The sequence below is a fragment of the Alexandromys fortis genome, unplaced genomic scaffold, assembly GCF_014885135.2.
Source record: "Alexandromys fortis isolate MF-2015 unplaced genomic scaffold, M_Fortis_MF-2015_v1.1 scaffold_89, whole genome shotgun sequence".
Classification (NCBI taxonomy): domain Eukaryota; kingdom Metazoa; phylum Chordata; class Mammalia; order Rodentia; family Cricetidae; genus Alexandromys; species Alexandromys fortis.
In genome coordinates this window covers 7,638,757-7,658,482 of record NW_026067973.1, presented here as the reverse complement: position 1 = coordinate 7,658,482, position 19,726 = coordinate 7,638,757, and the positions used below count along the sequence as shown (strand labels likewise).

The 19,726-nt window shown below is 43.3% G+C and overlaps 1 protein-coding gene across 1 annotated transcript in view; it reads right to left on the bottom strand.

The window, feature by feature from the left end:
• Nucleotides 1-7,022, bottom strand: part of Arhgap20 (Rho GTPase activating protein 20) — an 86,139-nt gene extending 79,117 nt beyond the window's left edge. The window contains exon 1 of the mRNA XM_050156299.1: nucleotides 6,746-7,022. Coding sequence (XP_050012256.1) covers nucleotides 6,746-6,850 — 105 coding nt within the window. The 5' untranslated portion in view covers nucleotides 6,851-7,022. The remainder of the gene's footprint in view (nucleotides 1-6,745) is intronic.
• Between the last annotated feature and the right edge of the window lie 12,704 nt (nucleotides 7,023-19,726).

Sequence of the window (19,726 nt, the reverse complement as noted above, 5' to 3'; positions counted from 1 at the left end):
TGTGTGTGTGTCTTCAAAAACTAAATATATGACATAAGTGTATGTTCATATATATGTTGATACACTGTCTTTATACATTTTTGGTAGCACTGTTAGTGACCACAAAGGTTGAAAAAAATATAAGCTGTATAATTACATGTCCCCAGTAAATTGTGTGTGGTGCAGACTTATGATGCATTTACAATCTAAAAAAAAATCCAACATATCCTGACAAGATCACAAGCCATGAAAGAATTGAGACATCTCAGTCATTAACAGGAAACAATTCATTTTCAGCTTTCTTGCTCCTCTTCGGTCACCAAAGGTGCTGCTGTTTGTCTTGCAGACCCTGATAATCCATAACCAGAGAGAATGCTGAAGTCCCTAGAAGCAAGCATTGCCTCACTGCAATCTGTATTTCAAAACTAGGAACAGCAATTGCACCCACTCTTTAGGTAGCTATGGTTTGTGAATTTTTGGTCCATGAGTTATAACTACCCATTTTAATCTATGAGACTCGATCTTCAAATTGAACTAACTGGAGCTGGGGAGATGACTCAGTGGGTAACTGTTTGGGCTGAGAATGAGGATCTGCCTGTGTTTGAATCCCCAATAGCCACCTATAAAGAAGAGCAGGGCTGTGTGTATAGCGGGGGGAGCTCCCTTGTCTGGCCAGTCTGTTTACCCAGTAGGAAGGCAAGCTTTGGGGTCAGTGAGACTGATTCAAGGTAACAAGGCATTCTTAAGTCATAAAGGAAGACCTTTAATACCTTGTTCTAGCCTTTCCGTGTGAACACCCGCACACACACACACATCCACATGCATGTACATATACACATATATCCTTTAACTCAGTCTCACGACTTCTAAGTTTACTGACCTAACTTTCAGTGACATTTCTCACACATCCTCTTCCACAGCAGAGTTATCAGACACACAGGAGGCGGGGCATCCACACAAATCTTCGAAACATAGTCTCGAGTCTATGTTCAGAATGTGCCAGGCTTTCCAACAGTAGGCATGTTGATAGGCTGAGCTATCAACATGGACATCAGGCCCGGCTGAAGAGCTCCTGAAATACATCTGCCTTCCTTCTATGAAGCATCGGAAAGTGGCAGACATCAAGGCACAAACCAAGAAGGGTGCACAAATACTAAGGCTTGTGAATGTGGCAGCAGTGGTCACTACTAGTCAATGTTTACCTAACTTTACCCAGAGGCTGCAGTGGCTGCAACAAAAGTATCCTTCTTCCTTGGCTTCAGGCAATTCACTCTGTGAGTAGCACCAGGGAAGGGCTCAGTAGGACACAGCTTTAAACAGGGGCTTGTCTTACTCGGTACTGGAGTAAGACTGAAGCTTACTATTAAGGCATTTCATTCAAGGCCCAGTACCAGACACACACTTGGTTAAAGCAGTCAGCTCTTGGTGGGGGTGGGGGTGGGGGAGTGAGGGTGTTCTTCCACCAAATGCTATAAACAGATTTGGACCCAGGAAATGCACAGAGAGGGAACAATAGTGTGTGTGACAGCAGTTGCTGCTCTTGGAGTTGCTAGAACTATTTTTTCAAGCTATTTTCTTTTGACTGGTTTTCTGTGCCTACAAATCTCCTTCCTACTCCAATACCTCTTGACCCATCAAACAGGTTTTAATTATTAAGTGAAGCCAAAGGGCCAGTGCGCTTGAGTACGACACAAATCATTCCTAACACCGAAATGACTCTAATATGGGCTTCCAGGGCTCCAGGACAGTCCAGGACAAATATGGACATGCCCCAAGAACATACTATTCCAGAAGAATTTAAATTGTCGTGTGTATATTGTACTTACATTTGAGAGCCCCAGTCTAGCAACTGCTACATAAATTTATTGTAGGTTCTTCTGAAGACCCCCCAACAACAGAAATTGTCTTCTAACTTAGATGGGACTTTCTCTAAAAACCAGCAAATCTTGTGAGTAGCAAATAAAGGCAAGTTATCCAGCTAGGTAATTCTTGTGGTTAAAATAATAAATGAGGCCATAAAATAAAAAGTCTGACTTCTTATAAAACACCTACAGGCTAGTTGCTCAAACAGACACACCTTAAGACCTCTGGACTTGATGCTGCCCCCACGTTCTGAAACCTGTTTTATGTAAGTCTTTTCCTTTTACAGAATTAAAGGGCACTTTAAACAGGCCTTCCTTCCTTTCAACAGTCCAGTGTAGAGAGTCCATCTGAATACCTACATCTGTTCAAATCAGGATCGTGGTTGGTTTTGTTGTTTTTTATTTGTATTATTATTATTATCATTTGAGACTCAGCTTATCCGTGTAGCTCTGGCTATCCCAGAACTTGCTCTGTTGACCAGGCTGGCCTCAAACTCACAGAGATCCACCTGCCTCTGTCTCCTGAGTGCTGGAATTAAAGCTGTGGGCCCCCTACTAGGATAGTGTTTTAATAAGCCATTTAATAATTGTTTGTTATTGTTTTAAGCTCTCCCTTTAAACCTGCTGCCCAATACTGTAACCACTGAATATATACCATTATGTAAATTTAAATTAAATTCAAGTTGATTACAATGAAGACAAATTAAAGGGAAAAAGGAGAGCAAGTTAGATTTCACCAAATGAAAAACTTTTGCTCTTGAAAAAAACAAGGCTACAGAAATAAAAACTACAGGTCACAGAGAGAAAATATTTTGAAAAGCACATACCCAATAACGGACTTGAATTCAGAATGTATAAAGTATTCTCAAACCTCAGTAATAAAAACGCTAGCAACCCAACGAAAGCTGGCAAGAGGAAGAGCAGTGTCTCCAAAGGGACTGTGTGGACGACAAGCACTGAGAAGATACTCAGAGTCATCGAGGAGTACAGATCTAGATCACAAGGCACCACTTCACACCCCCGAGGATGACGATAAACCAGAGAGAGGTGAGCAGTGTTGGTGAGTGGAAACTGGATTACCATTCACTGCTACTGGAAATATAAAATCACTTCACAACAAAGCAACCAGTTCTTTGAAGCGTCAAGTATATGACTAACTACAATCCAGTCATCCCTTGCCTACGTATTTACCCAAAGAAAGCATGGCTCCATGCAGAGCGAGGTGTGGGGGCTCTCAGCAGCTTCATTTCTAACAGCCAAGAAATGGAAGCAACACAGATACCAGATGAGTGGGTAAAGATCCATAGTTCCCAACCTGGCATCCAAAACCGCGTCCAACCCTGAAACTTCCTGATTATTGATCTAAGATATGAGAAGAACATTCTACTCCTGAGTAAATTGGGAGTGTTGAGATCATGGGAGAGGGTAGAAGGAGAGGGAGTAGGAAAGGAGAGGAGTGGAGAAAAATATATAGCTCAATAAAAATACCAGAGAGAGAGAGAGAGAGAGAGAGAGAGAGAGAGAGAGAGAGAGAGGAACATTCTATGCCACATCTCCTGTAATGGGTGAAGATCAAAATACACTAAAAACAATGAACAAAATTACTTTCAGATTATGCATGTAAGGTGCTTATGAGACATGAATGAATTTTATATTGAGACCTGAATGTCATCCACAATAGTTTTGAATTATTTACTTATGCATAAGTAAATAATTCAAAATCTAAAACATATGAAATATGAAACCTCCAAGTTGAAATATTTTATCTTTATCATTCTGCAATGAAAGGCATTAACACATACAAATAAAAGAAGGATGGAGCTAAAATTATAGTGAAAGAAAGGCAAAAACAAACATAAAATCATATTTCATGTAAGCTGAAATGCACATTTAATCTATAGTGACATAAAGCAGTTGGGTGATTTCTTAGGGATATGTCACTTTTCTAAGTGAATATGTGCATCACGCCCTAGACTGATAAATTCTAAATATGTTAGGTTATTGTTTGTCAGATAAACTCAAGGGAGCCTTTAAACTCTGCAGCTGTACCATCCACACTTCTGGAGTTGCACAGACACGTGCGGCTACTGAACTAGACACCGAAGATAAAAGTTCATCACCTGACCAGGTCCCACCCAAAAGCACTGCTCCCTACCAGGGCCTGAGGAACGACAGAGTATGTATGTAAGTATGTATGTGTGTATTATTATTATTATTATTTATTATTGTGTGTGAATGATGTATGTGCTGTGTGTGTGGAGGTCACAGGACAATTCCGTAGAGTCAGTTCTTTCCTCCCACCTTACTGTGGGCTCTGGGGTATCAAGCCCACGTTTCCAGGCTTGCTCAGCAAGTGCTGATGAGCCATCTCACTGGCCTCTGCTACATGTTTTTATAAATAAAGTTTTACTGGAACACAATCACGTCCCCTCATTTCTATACTGTCCATGCGGCTTTGGAGCTGTAATGGCAGAATTAAGCAGGGACCATGAGACCTGCAAACCTAAAGTATTTCCTACCTGTTTCTTTAAGGCTTGGTGGTCCTTCTCTAAATGACAGATTCTAAGGACAAAAGCCACACTGCACATGTTCTTGGCTTTACAGAACCCAAGGAATGCTTCGGAAACACCTATGGTGAAGCGGGCCCTAGCTTTGAGGACACAGTTGGGAGGGGTAATGGGAAAGAAACAAGTAGACGAGAAAATGCCAGGTACAGTGCTGAGACAACCAGAAAAGCAGAAGGCACAGAGCCTGTCTAGAGGTGGCTTCCATTTAATCAGGAAGGAGACAGACAGACCTCTAGGAAGCCAACTCTCGGGGCAGACGTAAAGGGAATATAACACCGACAACCTCAAAATAGCCATGAATTCGACTTGGTGTATGAGAATGAAGGTCCACGTGGCTGAAGAACATACCAAAGGGGGCAGTGTGAAGGGGCGGGAGAAGCAGGCAGGACCCAGGGAAAGGACCTGCATTTTACTACTCATACAGAATGAATCTCTTTCAGAACTGTAAGCAAATGAACACCCCAATCAATTCAAATAAAAAACCATCCTGGCGCTGCTAAATGCAGACAGATCACAGAAAGACAGGAAAGCTGTCAGGCAGCAGTTTCTGCAAAAGCACAAGTTCGAGGTGGCTACGGGGCAGCCTGGACTGCAGTGGCAGCAGTGGGGAGGGGATGGAGGGCAGACATTCTAGACACGTTGGGAGGATAGTAGCTGCTCTGAGGGCTTGGCTGTTGCAGAGCAAGGAAAGGTGTTGAAAACCCAGTCTAGATTACGGGGCACCAATGTGAACTGTAAGCACGGGGGAAATGCACGCTAAGTGCTAACACCATCGTGCCTATGTGCCACCATTCATTCATTCATTCATTCATTCATTCATTCAATTTTCTCAGCAGTCTTGGGCAAGTACAGATTGACGAGGCCATGTACTAGTCCTTTCTGTTTTCCAATGACGGACACCATGGTGTGTGTTATGATAGTGGCCGTGCTAAGAGAAAAGAACACAGGAAAAAGGGCACAGTCACCCTTCAGTTACGGGACAATTGAGGCTTGGAAATGATAAAGCTACTCTCTGAGGCTCCTCCCCACCACCACCCCTATGCTAGCATGCTTAATCAGCCTAGGGGGAGGGGCCGCACTTCAGGAAAACAAATGCTTGATTCTTCCTAATTCCTTAGGTTTACAGAAACAGAAAATGCTTTAAATCTTTGCCAATTGCTTAATGTTCATTTGCCATTCTAAATTAGGACATCCTGGCATTTTCACGCTTTATTTGGAAAAAAAACCGAATTACAAACACACACACACACATACACACACTCACTCCATCTCTGAAGGGAGGGTGATAAAACGACAAGGACAAACATCAGTCTCCAGACATCAAAGACTGAGCCTCCACTCCTGCCCATACATCAAGTTCACAGACACCCATAGATGGCTCTGCGACAGGGCCAAGGTCCTTGGGAGCTCACATACATTTCTATACAGATGTCACCTCTCTGCGTTGACCTCCAGCCAACCCACCATCCTAGTGGGAAGATTAATGAAAGGCCATAAAATCCGTACATGCAGGGAGCCCATGTATCCCCTTGAGCCTCTAATTATAGCAATGCAACGTCTTCACATATTTGTCAGAGAAGATCTAGAATGATCTCTCATCGCAACTTGTTTCCAGAGAAGCTGGGAAAGGCTGCACCACCGTAAGGAACAAATATGGCCAAATATCGGAAGGTTTTGTGCTGGAGGAAGGGGGGACAGACATGGCTACAGGCATACCCAAATCAATTCCCAGGAGCCCAGAAGCTCGAGGCCCACAGTGCACTTGCTTGGGAACCTACTGCAGACACCTGACCTCCATCGAAATCCTCCCTCTGCACCCTGGACCAGTCAATCGCAAGCAAATGCTACAAGTAGTTGCCCGCACCGGTCCACGGCGTGACAGGGAACAAGGGCGCCGCCCCCATAGGCTCCTGCAGGGTCCCCTCGCAGGAGGTGGCTCCGGGCCAAGTCCCCCACGCCCCGCTGAGACCTCCGGAAGCTGCCCACCCGCCGCTATCCAGCCTAGGTCAAGGCCAGCTGAACGAATCTCCGGGTCCCACAGTGTGGCCCACGACACCCATCTCTGATACCCCTGGAGGCCTGGGCTGGGCGTGTACCCTCCCGGACCCCCTACCTTCCCCAGGCTGCCCGGTCAAGGCCACCTCGGGGGTCAGAGGTGGAGAGGGACCTGTGGGAGGCAAGGGGCTTTCCGAGACCGGTTTCCACCAGAGGGAGCAGGGGATTCCGGGAGGTGACACCGCCCCCCCCCCTCCCGCCTCGCCTGGCAGGGACCGTTAACCCCTCTCAGCGCCAGGCACGCGTGGAAGGCGCGCGCCCGTGCCCCCCTCCCCGGCTCACCTTCTTGGTGCCGGGGCCTCCCGCGATGCGAGACATCCCTGTCAGCGAGGAGGAGCGCCCCGGCTGCCCCCCTAGACCATCCTGCTGTGGAGACATCGCTTCCATGAAGAAGATCTGCAAGCCAATCCCAAGCCCAGGACAAGGTGGCTGCGCCGCGCGGTCCGCTCAAGCCGGACGCCGGGGTACGGGTGCGGTTGCGGGCGGCGCGCCTCCCGTCGGGGCCATGGACCGCGGCCCGAGCCGCGCTCGCCGCGCTCGCCGCGCTCGCCGCACTCAGCTCGGGCTGCAGGCGCTCCCCGCGGCCGCCCGCCCGTCTGTCAGCGCCAGCCCCGCCCCGCCCCTCCGCGCCCGCCCCGCCCCCGCCGCCCTCCCAGAGCCTCCCGTGCGCGCCGCCGCGAGTTCTCGGCATTTGGCGCTCGCCGCAGGAGCCACCAACCTCGCTGGGCGCCTCGGGTCCAGCCAGGTCCGAAGTCCTCGCTGCCGGGCGCCACGCACCGCGGCCTCTGGTCGCAGCCCCGCGCGCCTGTCCGCTTGCTCGCTCCCGCCCGCGTCCTTTCCCGCGCAGCTGCAGCGCGGGAGCCGAAGCGACCGTGGCTCTCTTGGAGGAGTTGCAGGGACCACCTGCCTAGCCTCGCTTTCGCGGGGGACTGCGGAAGGGACCCCCACACCCCTCCCCGCCCGAGGCCTGGTGACAGAGTCGGAAAAAATTGGAAGCCCCCGTGGCATCGCCCGACCTCGGGTGCAATCTCGAACGCTTGCTAGCTAAGCCTGTCTGGGTTAACCCTCGGCCGGCCTTGGCTTTTGCAGTCTCAGGGCAGCCAGCAGTCAAGTTTCCATCCCTTGCAGGTTTGCACCACCGGCTTCTGCAGGCTGCAGGCTGCAGGGAGCCTGCATTCTGTAGGAGAGAGCCCAATTAAAAGGAAAATGCAGGCAGAGAAGAGGTTGAAATTTGGCATAGCTATTGAGAAGGCGACAATATGTGGAAGCGTTTATCAGATAACTGTGCTCAGAGCCCAACTTCCTGATAGCCCGTATAGTGACTCTTTTTTTTTTTTTTTGACTAAATAATAATCAGTAGGCATTTGGAACACACCAGGGTTAAGTAGTGCTCGCGCTTTGCAGGGCTGGCTGCTGGTGGGGATGATTCGGTAGGTGGCATTCTTTCCTTGGAATCAGAACTAGTGAAAAAAAATCACTAAGGACACAGCTAGGATGCTAGGTTGTTACGGGTTTGGCCTGTTTTTGTGACAAGGGAAAAAAAAAGAGGTTCCAGTCAGTTTGGGCTGTTATTAAGGCAGATTGTAAGAAATCGAACTCTGGCAGGCAGTGTTTGAAGCTAGAGGATGCTGTCAAACCGCCCCCCTCCCACACTCCTCAACACACACCACCACCACCAAACCCCAAAATTGTTGCGGAAACACAGGCTAATTTTAGGCACTGTTCATATCGTATTGTTAAAGGGAAGCTTAATAAATCTCGTAAATGTTATACATTCACACATCTGTGCATAAGGGGTAGTACAGCTGTGGCCCTTGTGCAGAAAAGGGACCCCTCCCCCCACTAGCTTGTGTCACTTTTAAAGAGGGCTTTGTGGTTCTGTTCATTGACTTGAAATCATCCTCACGGGCTCCTTAATCTCTTAATTCGTTGGTGAATGGACACTCCCAGATTCTCTTAATCTGCCTCATTTTTTGTTTCAATTATTTTATCTCCAAATAGTTCACTTCGCTCCGAGAATTGCAAGCATGTCGACTTTTTTTTGTTCTCTGTTGACTCCCAATACTTAAAGCAGTGTCTAACACAGTAAATGTTTGTTAGATTAAATAAACTAAGAAAACACACAAATGATATGAGAAAGATCCAGAAGGGTCAACAGAGTGTGAGCTGTCACTCAGACCGTATCTCTGTGGTAAAAGACCCAGTGCCCCAAATCAAGGTGCTCTTTTCTTTACTGCGAACGTGGAAAATTTTCACTGCTCAATTTGTGTTTTTATTCCCGAGATTAAATAGTACAAGTTGGCACAGAAAATTACACCCCCACCCACAACCTAAGTTTTGAGGCAAGGTTACTCAAGAAACTGGGGTTGGAACAGGTGCCAGCAGATCCCATCTCTGATCCCATCACTCCCCTGCTGAAGCATTATTTGATGCCGACTACAAATCTAAAATGCCATAGAACAGTAGGAAACGCTGACACCCCACCCCCACTTCAATTTCTTGCTGTCTCTTGTGTCTTTTTAACCCTCACCCTACTCTCTGCCGCCTTGAATTCTTTATATTTTCAGAAGCCCACCCTGGCTTGTCACACCACCGTGACTTTGAACTTTCTTACAGCCCGGGAAATCTTTAACCTACATGTCTACCCTGTGACCTGACCCTGAAATGTCTAGTATCCAGGGCATAGGCATCACCGGTGGAATATTTGTTCTGGAAATCCTCAGGATTGTAAAATAAGCTTTAAAGCAAAAATATTCAGAATAGCCAACACCTAGCAACAGGGAAACACCAGGAGCAGGCCTACAATAGATGCTAAGAAGGAAACCAAAGTGCTTTGCCAATCATCAGAATGAATAGTATCAAAGAAACTTAACTATCAAAGAAACTTCATGCAATGCTTCTTCATAGGCAGGACAATGGCATCGGACACGTGATGAGCTGACGGTCATAGTTCTTATAAATACCAAGATGCACACAGCAGTCACTTTGGCTGCTCTCCAAATACCCTAGACACAGTGCAAACTGATGGCCTGCAGGGCGAGTCCAGATACACCCACTTAAAAAATCGTGCCACCAAGTATAAAAATCAGAATATTTTAGTATAATTCTGGGTTTTCTAAAAAATAATAACTTGCCTATATTAGGCTTAAACTCTCTGAGAAATCAACTAGATATATGATTTTATCTAATATAACAACCTATAGTTGCCACTGAAAATAACTGGTAAATTAATGGAGGTGAAAAACTAGGAAGGGGAGGAAGATAATGAGTTCAGAGAAAAATGAACAGCACCAAGTGGGTTCATTTTTAAAGTCAATATAAAAGTTTTTGGAGAAGGGAAATAGTGGTCTTAGACTGCAAGAAGCCAAGCTGCCAGAGACTAAGTTGTACTAGGAAAAGGAAAAGAGGAGGATTAAAGGCTTCTCTTTATAGGTTAGCAGAGGATAGAAAGAAAAACAAAACAGCCCCTGTCAGAGGGAGAAGGAGCCTATCACCAAAGCAGGAGGCAAGATCTGCTAAAGTGAGGAACGAGAGAGATGCTAATATTCATTTAGCGAACAAGGTCAGAGGAAATGTTTCCAAAAAAGAAAAAGTGATCAAGAAGTGTAAGACTGGAAAATTTCTATTGTATTTACCAACAGGAGCTGTGTGTTGTGTGCGCATGTGTGCGTGTTCTGAAGACCCTCTACAGATCAGCTGGAGGGACATGAATAGGCTAGAGTTTTACAAATGAGAAGGAAGATATACAATGAAAGTGCATTACTCTGTCTAGAGGTACGGCTGAGTTGAAAGAGAAGGCAGAAATTAGAGAAGAAATCTAAGTGGGCCAAGTGAGTTCATGTAAATACTGAAGGGAAGGCATTGGGGGGGGGTGATACAGAAGCTGAAGATGCTGGGGCCAATAATACAGAACGTCACTGATTTCAATTATAAAAGGTGAGCAGGAAAGAATTGTGGGTAAGGCAGAAAGCTTGCCTGATATATTGTAAGTAAGGGCACTAAATATGGATTGAGGTTAGGGATTCAGGAAACATCTCTCTGGTTAGTTTGGGGATCAGTAAATTCTGCAGAGAACTGAAGGAACAATCTGAGTATTGGAGGATAGATGGTAAGTAAAATGCTTTAAGTATGTTTTAAGGACTAATAAAACCAAGACTGTATTGAAGTCATGCTCAGGGTACATAGTCATGGATTTATCATTACCTTTCCAAAGTAGGGTTTCTCTTTGGGGATTCTGGAAAGTGGACTGAATTCATTCAAAGAAAGGGTTTGCCAAATGAGTGTGAACAACAATAGAGCAAAAGAATTGAGAATAGTAGTAAGAGTCGGTATGGCAGACCTTGACCAGGGCTTTCTCCTTGAAAGTCACTGGCTCATCTTCTTCCTGATGTCCACATCAATGATCTTTATAGATTTATTTCTTTTTTCTCCATACCCTAGAAACACTCACGGATTTACCCCATCATCCAGTATTCTTGGAACTTTGTGTGGTCGTTGTCATATCATATTCTTGCATATAGTACTAGTTGGGTAACTGTTAATGAGTTCCTTATCTCTGCCCCAGCTCACTGTTGAGTGCCTAATAGACTCACCCATTTGTGAACACCCGTACCTCACTGCATCTAGAGCTGAATTCATTAACTTCTCAGCTGCTCCACCCCTCACCAGTTCTTGGTCATTCCTGCAATCATGTGCCTTTATAGTTCCAGCTCACTATCTTATTTCTGCTCTCTTTAAATCCAGTCAATGGCCTGCAACTTTATTCCAAACCAGTCACTTACAGACAGTGCCACACGGTTGACCACAAAGTCCTCTGTTACATTGCATATTTGAGAACCTGAGACATCCTTTGTCTTCTCTCTTGGCCATACATTTAGAAAATTTATGAAGTACCCTGTAAAACTTTTCTGTCATCATTCATGAATGGTGGGGTTGGAAAACAGTATATTTGGTGTTTTCTCAAAAACTTAAACCTAAATTACATTTGACTCAGCAAGTCCATTCTGAAGTATATATTTCCCACAAGCTGAAAACAATGATTCTAACAGGTAACCCTATGCCAGTATTCTTAGCAGCATTTTTCACAAATAAATGTAGTTTACACACATAATGAAGTTTTACTTGGTCACCCTCAAGAAATGGAATTTTGATGTCTGCTATACAACATGGATCACATAAGGTACCAAACCCAACCTACAAAGCTTCCCCTAGACCGCCCTGCCTGCATCTCAGGGATGTATTCTTGTTTCTTTCTGAACTACACTCAAGCTTTTCCCATGCCCTCAGTTCTGTAGAGCAAGGGAATAATTGTGTGGCACAGAGGCTGCTCTGAGCTGTCTAAGCGATAGCAGAGTGACTTGGGATTGAGACATTCATAAGCTTTGATGTAAGACAGATCAAGACCAGACATGGGGCTTTATTCCTATTCTTTTGGCTGTAATCTCACAAGACGATATTTGCACAATGAACATAATCCCAGTATAAGAGATTTTAGGGTGCAGAGGAAGAAGGATCTAGAGACAGGAGTAAGGAAGAAATATGTAGATATGCTAGGAACTCAAGCTAGAGAAATAATTCAGGACAAGATTGTGGACTCTAGAGTAAAAATGTAGACATTGATTTTCTAGGAAATGTGAACGGGGAATGAAATCTGCTGGGTGCCTACCATATGTCAGGTAAACTTTATATACATCTCACTCAATCTCCTGTGATGCAAAATTATTGTGATCCTTAAAAAAACTTAACTATGTATATGTGTGTGTGTCTCTGTGATTATGTGCACACGAATGCCAGTGTTCACGGAAGCCAGTGGCATTGGATTCCCCTGGAGCTGGAGTTACCAGTGGTTGTGAGCTGCACAGTGTGAGTGCTGGGAACTGAGTCAGAATCTTTTGCAAGAACAGCAAGTGCTCTTTACAGTCGCCATCATGCTCATTTTAGACTCAAAAATAATCGTGTGGGTTGACCTGTGCCAAAGGCTGAGTTATCTATTTACCACATTAAAGTGGACCTGGTCACCAGGTTCTCCCAGCATCCCTCAGTCCCTACCTGTTACAGGGTTCCTCCTGGCTGGCATATCCTGCCCCTTACCCTAAATTCTCCAGCCTAGGGGCTAGACTGCCCTTCCCTATATAATCCAGCTGTTTTAGTTATCGGGTCTTTTTCATCTACCCTCTTTTGGGCCTCCTGGCTGAATCACCTAATTCTCCTCTCTCCCCTCTCCCTTCCTGTTCTCTTCTCCTCACATGACTTAAGATCATGTCTACTCTGGACTCCCCCAGATATCTATGTCTCTTGCTCTGTATACTCTCCCACATGTCTATAATAAACCGTCTCCTCCACCACACTTAGGAGCAGTCATGCCCTTTGCTTATCTTTTCTTGTTTTTTTTTTTTTAATTCACTGAGATAGGAGAATTAGGATTTGAACCAAATATGGATTGTTTCCCAAGCCAAATCAGATTCTATTTATCATTGGAATATCAAAATAACATGGTAATACTCATATCTAATCACTTAATAGGAGATAACTTTACAGGATGGAGCTAAAGATTTGGGCATTAAAGACTATAGAAAACATTTGTTATAATATAACAAACTTTAAGAAACCACCATCCCCCCCCACAGTGACTTGCATTTTTATGCTTGCTACATAAATGAACAACTTGGTACTCAGGGGTATTAAAGTACTTATTAGAATAAATATAGCTTGGAAATGCAAGAGCCAGCATCAAGTCGAGGAGCCAAAGCCCATATTTTTAGTCACTAAATCCAATGGCACTATCTTTTTTTTTTTTAATTTTTGTGACCATGAACAGTGTTGCATCCATTTTCATGGGACATATGACATATCCTACTTAGCTTTCTTGCTGGTCAAAGGCTTCATCCTACAAAAACAACTTGATTGCTCAACAAGGAACAGAAAAAGGCAGAAGAAATGTGTTTTCCATCACAATTTAGATTGCTTCATGAGCCAGAAAGAAAATTAATTAACTAATCATTCATTCTCCGCTGCATGAGTCATTTTCTTGCCCATTCTTCAGGGGTAATCCCAATCTGTGACACTTCTCTTTCCCACAAATCACTTGGGCTTCCTGCCCCTTTTCCTAGGTGTTTCGACTGGCTGCAGGTTTGTTAGTCCAGGCTACATGCTTGTGTTCCAGTTCTCCACAGAGGTGCATTGGAATTCATCCTTCCAACATGATTCCTCTATTTCAGGGCTGTGCGAACCCTTCTTTTCCTTGAATTACAAGTGAAGGGATGGGGGGATGTTCACAGGGTGAAAACATTTTCTTAGCAAGCATGAAGACCTGATTTTGAACCCCCAGAACTGACTTGAAAAGCCAAGCTTGACTGGCCCTGACAGTCACCACATCATTGAGGACATGGAAAGAAGAGTTCACTGGCCATACAGTCTTGCGAAAAAATTTAAGTTTCTTGTTCAATGAGAGATGCTGTCTCAAAGCAATAAGGCAGGGAGAAGTGTAGGCAGAGGCTGCTCATTTGTTTCCCAGCCACCCAGACCCGACATAATAACACAGAAACTCTATTAATTGCAACACTGCTTGGCCTATTAGCTCAGGATTCTTATTAACCAACTCTTATATCTTAAATTAACCCATTTCTATTATTTTATATTTTACCACGAGATGCATGGTTTACCAGTAAGGGTCCGGGGTGTCTGTCTTCTTCAGCAGCTACATGGTGTCTCTCTGACTCTCCCTTTTTTTCTCCTCTATCTCTGCTTGAAATTCCCACCTTGCCCTATTCTGTGCTGCCATAGGCCCATAGCAGCTTCTTTATTAACTAATGGTAACAAAACATATTCACAGCATGCAGAGGGAATCCCATATCAGAAAAGTAAACCGCCGATGCTTTGTTGGGGTGTTTGCATGTGTGGGAACACCCATACATTCGCGCGCGCGTGTGTGTATGTGTCTAAAACACACATAACTACACATACACACCTTACATGCACACACTATATAGGCAAAAAAAAAACAGCTAAAAATCAACCTTTTGCATATTTGCTATAGGAATGATACTGGTAATTTGCAAAAGTGCTTATTATTTTACAAAACAGTGCACAAAATAAAAGGAAGTTGAGAAGTTAGATGAAGACATTCCAAAAGCAATGTTTCAATTTACAGCATATTTTAGAAAGCATGCCATATGCAACACCAGTCCCTTAAGATCCTCTAGGAGAATATAGAGTTTCATAGCCAAGTGTGTTTTGGAAAGTCTGCTCAAGTGACACTGTACATTATTAGGCATGTATACGAGAAGCTTTGATAAATTCTGCAGCTTAAAGAAAACCTACTTAATCTCTACTTAATCTTTTTCTGTCTCTCCACAATTAATGTGTTAAGTCCACCCTATCAGGAATACCGTCGGTCGGTTACACACTCAATTTTTGTGGGGGTGGGGATGGGATGGTGGGGATTACTCTCCCTTAATTGCTTCCTTCCCATTGCTTTCTCTATCTTGGTTTAGAATATATTAAATCTTTTACAGTTTTCTGATTTAAAGCTTTTTCAAAGTATATATATTTTTAAAGAGCAACTTTGGTTCACAGTAAAAAAAAAAAAAGGCAAGAGCATAGAAATGTTCCCACTCCCACGTTGGCAGCCTCCCCCCATTATCGGCCTCCTTCCCCCAGGGAGCATTGGCTGTCATTGAGGAGCCAGATCAGAGACTGTAGTTTATATTAGGGTTTGTTCTTGATGCCGACTATTGATTCTTTGCTCTGCTGATTTTCCGTTTTCAATTTCATTGATTTTTATATAAATTCTTATTATTTTTTGTCTTCTGATTGACTTGTTCGACCTGCAGTTTCATTAGGTAGAAGCATATTCCTGACTTTAGATCCTTCCTCTTTTAAATATCTGCATGGCATGCAATGAGTTCAGTTAACTTCCTGAGCTTTGTTTTTATTGCACTCCACAAATTTTCATATTGCTTTTTATTTTTAATTAGTTAAAGATAACTTGGAATTTCTATTGAGACTCATTCCTTGACTTGTGCACATTTCTTTTGTTGTTTTAAAATAAATTTATTTGTTTATCCATCTATTTATTTATTTATTTATTTATTTATTTATTTATGGTTTCCCTTTCCTCTTTGTCTCCTATTTNNCCCCCCCCCCCCACTACCACCCATCCATTCCCATCCTTCAATCCACTCCTCCCTTTCTGTTCAGGAAAGGGCAGACCATTCATAAATATCAACTAAGAATGTCATGTCAAGTTGCAGCAAGACCAAACACCTCCCCATATGTTAAGCCTGGACAAGGCAACCCAGTATCAGAAGTAGGGTCCCAAAAGTCAGTAAAAGAGTTGGAGTCCACTCCTGTTCCCACTGTTAGGAGTCTCACAAGAGGACCAAGCTACATAACTGTTACATCATGCAGAGTGCCTAGGTCAGTCCCATACAGGCACCCTGGTTCTTGGTTAAGTCTCTGTGAGCCCCAGTGAGCTCAGGTTGGTTGATTCTGTGAGTTTTCTTGTGCTTGTGGTGCCCTTGACCTTTCTGTCTCTTACAATCCTTCCTCCCCCTCTTCTGCAGGATTCCCAGACATCTACCCAATGTTTGGCTGTGGGTCTCTGCTTCTGTTCCTATCAGTTTCTGGATGAAGCCTCTCTGATGACAATTGGGCCAGGCCCCAGTCTTGTCTTAGGAGATGGTCAGTTAAGACTACAAATCATATTTTTAGGAGTCTTAGCTGGGGTCATCCCTGTAGATTCCTGGGAAATTCTCTTATACCAGGCTTTACCTGATCCCCAAATGTACCCTATTTCCAGTACTCTTTCCCCCAAACCCGCAACCTAATTACTCATGTTCCCATCCTAACCTGCCCTCAGTCCACTCACAAATCCTCCCTATTTATCTTTCCCAGGGAGATGCAGGCATCCACCCACGACCCTTTTTGTTACCTAGTCTCTCCAGGTCTGTGGATGGTAGCACAGTTGTGCTTTATTTTACAGTTAATGTCTACTTATAAGTGAGTGCATGCCATGTTTGTCTTTCTTGATCTGGGTTACTTCACTCAGGATGACTTTTTTTTCTAGTTCTGTCCATTTGCCTTCAAATTTCCTGGTGTCCTTGTTTTTTAACAGCTGTCATTGTTTTTAAACAGTAATAACCTACTTTAAATGTACTACATTTTCTTTATCAATTCTTTGATTGAGGGATAACTAGGTTGTTTCCAGGTTCTGGCTATAACAAATAAAGCTGCTATGAACATAGCTGAGCAAGTCCAAAATACATAAAGAACTCAAGAAGCTAGATATCAAGAAACTAAATAATCCAACTAAAAATTTGATACAGATCTAAATAGAGAATTCTCAACAGAAGACTCTCAAATGGCCAAGAAAGACTTAAGAAGATGTTCAACATCCTTAGCCTTCAGGGAAATGCAAATCAAAATAACTCCGAGATTCCATCTTACACCTGTCAAGATGGCTAAGATAAAAAAGACAAGCAAGAGCTCATGCTTGAGAAGATGTGGAGCAAGGGGAAATTCTTCCTTTGCTGGTGGGAGTGCAAGCTTGTACGGCTTCCACAGTGGAAATTTCAGAAAACTGGGAATCAACCTACTACAAGAAAGAACCAATTATACTGCTCTTGTGCATAAACCCAAAGGATGCTCAACCACACTGCAAGGACACTTGGTCATACATATTGCTAAATGTGTTATTCAACCAGACTTTGATATTTTTCTATCTTTGTTAGTTTAATTTCATTGCAGGTCTGAGGATGCTTGGACTTGTAGACTTAGATATTTGTTAAGGTGTGTTTTATGGCTCCAAATGTGGCCTTTCTTGGTTAGTGTTCTATGTGAGTAGGAGATAGATGTGCTTTCTGTTGCTGGATGGTACAGTCTATGGATGCTCATTATTTCCTGTGGACTGAGGATGCTGGTGGATGCAACCAGGCACTTACTGATCTGACTATGACCACTTCAGATAGGGAAGTGTTGAAGTCTCCAGCTATAATATTTTGGTTTGATTTTTTTCTAGCAGCTGTACGTAACTCTACAGTCATTACTACTACTGCTACTATATTGTCACACATAGTTTGGTGTCATGCTTTGATGCACATACCTATTAAATATTGTTTCATCTTCTGGAAAAATGGCCCTTTTACTATAACATGAGATCCTCTGATAACCTTTTACTATCCCTGACAACCTTCTCTGCTTTGAAAGTTTCTTTATCTAAAATCAATGTAGTCACTGCTGCTTTCTTTGATTGGTGTTAACTTGATCTATTCTTCATCTATTAATTTTTAATCTGTCTTAGTTTTTTCTACACAACCTAAGCTGACCCGTAACTCTCAGTCCTCCTGACTCAGTCTTCTACAGGCCTGTGTCTTACTTACAGATTTTTAAATATTTTAAGTGCTTTTTACATTTACAACTAACCCAAATCAACTTACAAATAACACCGTATTTATTGCTTTATGGTAGCAAAAGTACCATGGACAAAATAACCCTAAAACCTCCTCCTGTCTCTGTTATTATTGCTATCATTTAGTTTATATACACATGTATGTATATATGCACATATCTGATAAGAGCATAAGTGTAGAAAATCATTATTTTGAATAAACTTGTTTTTCATAAATAATATAAAACATGTTTATATTTACTTATTTTTGATGATTGAATAGAAATAGTAATCTTTAGAAAACAGATTAAATTTTTTTCAGCTATCTGAATTGATTTATCTTACAATATTAGCATATGCAATCAGTTTTACAAGATTTTTTTTCTTTGAAATGAAGAAAAATAGAACTTAGCTTGTTAAATCTTCATAGTAACTAATTCTATAAATAAAAATCTTATTTCTGAGGTGCACTGGAAAATTATTGGTAAGACACAGCCACATGGCGATACACAGATTAATAGAAATGGCTTAATTTAAGATATAAGAGTCAGTGAGCCAGAGACCTGGGCTGGAGCAGGCCTTGGATGGTGAACTCCACAGGAGAGGGAGCGGATCCAGACCAGGGATACTGGTGGAGGCAGGAGTGAGCCAGTGACCTGAGCCAGAGCAGACCTGAGACAGCAAACTCCACAGAAACAGGTACAGGGGAGCAACTGCTGAGCCAGTGAGCCAGAGCCAAAGATCATTGCGGTCCAGGCATGATCTAGGACCTTCGAGGGCATAGACCTAAGCCAGGACCCTTATGGGTCTGGGCATGAGTCTGGGACCTCTGAGGGTGTAGGCCTGGCCAGATTCTCTGCACGTCAAGGTGCACCTGACTCTGGGACCTCCGAGGGTGAAGATCAGAGCCAGAGACCTTTTCAGGACCAATCCCAAACCAGGGACCCCCACAGGAGCAGATCCAAACCAGGGACATTTACAGAAACAGGTCTGAGCCAGCAACCTAGACCAGAGCAGACCTGAGACAGCAAACTCTACCAGAGCAGAGCAAACCCCAGGGAACACTGAGTGAACTCCAGGAACACAGAGTGACCCACGAGGTAAGTAGAACTGTGGCACTGACTGTACCACTAGGAACAACCCTCTGAGCCTTGGATCCATTGGCTCCTATAAAATTAATCACCAGAATCACAGACAGCCCCAACCACACCAATTAGAGGAAAAGATAAGTAGACAGGGTAAGAACACATGCAATACTACAAAGAGCAACACAACACCAGTAAAAAAAAATCTAGAGACCCTACAACAGCAAGACTTGAATGACCAAATATAAATGAAACAGAAGAAAATGACTTAAAAATAACTTCAGGAGAATGTTTGAGACTCTTAAAGAAGAAATGAGAAATTCCCTCAAAGAAATGGAGGAAAAGACAAAGAAAAAATTGGAAGACATCAGCAAATGCCTTAAAGAAAAGTAAGAAAAAGCAATCAAACATATGAAAGAAACTATTCAAGACTTAAAAACTGAAATAGCGATAACAAAGAAAATACACGCTGAGGGAATTATAGAAACAGAATTCATGAGAAAACGATCAAGAACCACAAATGCAAACATAAACAGCAGAATACAAGAGATATGAACATAGTTGAACAAATGCTTTTCTCATACGATAGGGCATCTCTTGGGTATATTCCCAAGAGTGGTATTGCTGGGTCCAGGGGTAGGTTGATCCCGAATTTCCTGAGAAACCGAAACACTGATTTCCAAAGTGGTTGCACAAGATTGCATTCCCACCAGCAATGGATGAGGGTACCCCTTCCTCCACAACCTCTCCAGCAAAGGCTATCATCGGTGCTTTTGATTTTAGCCATTCTGA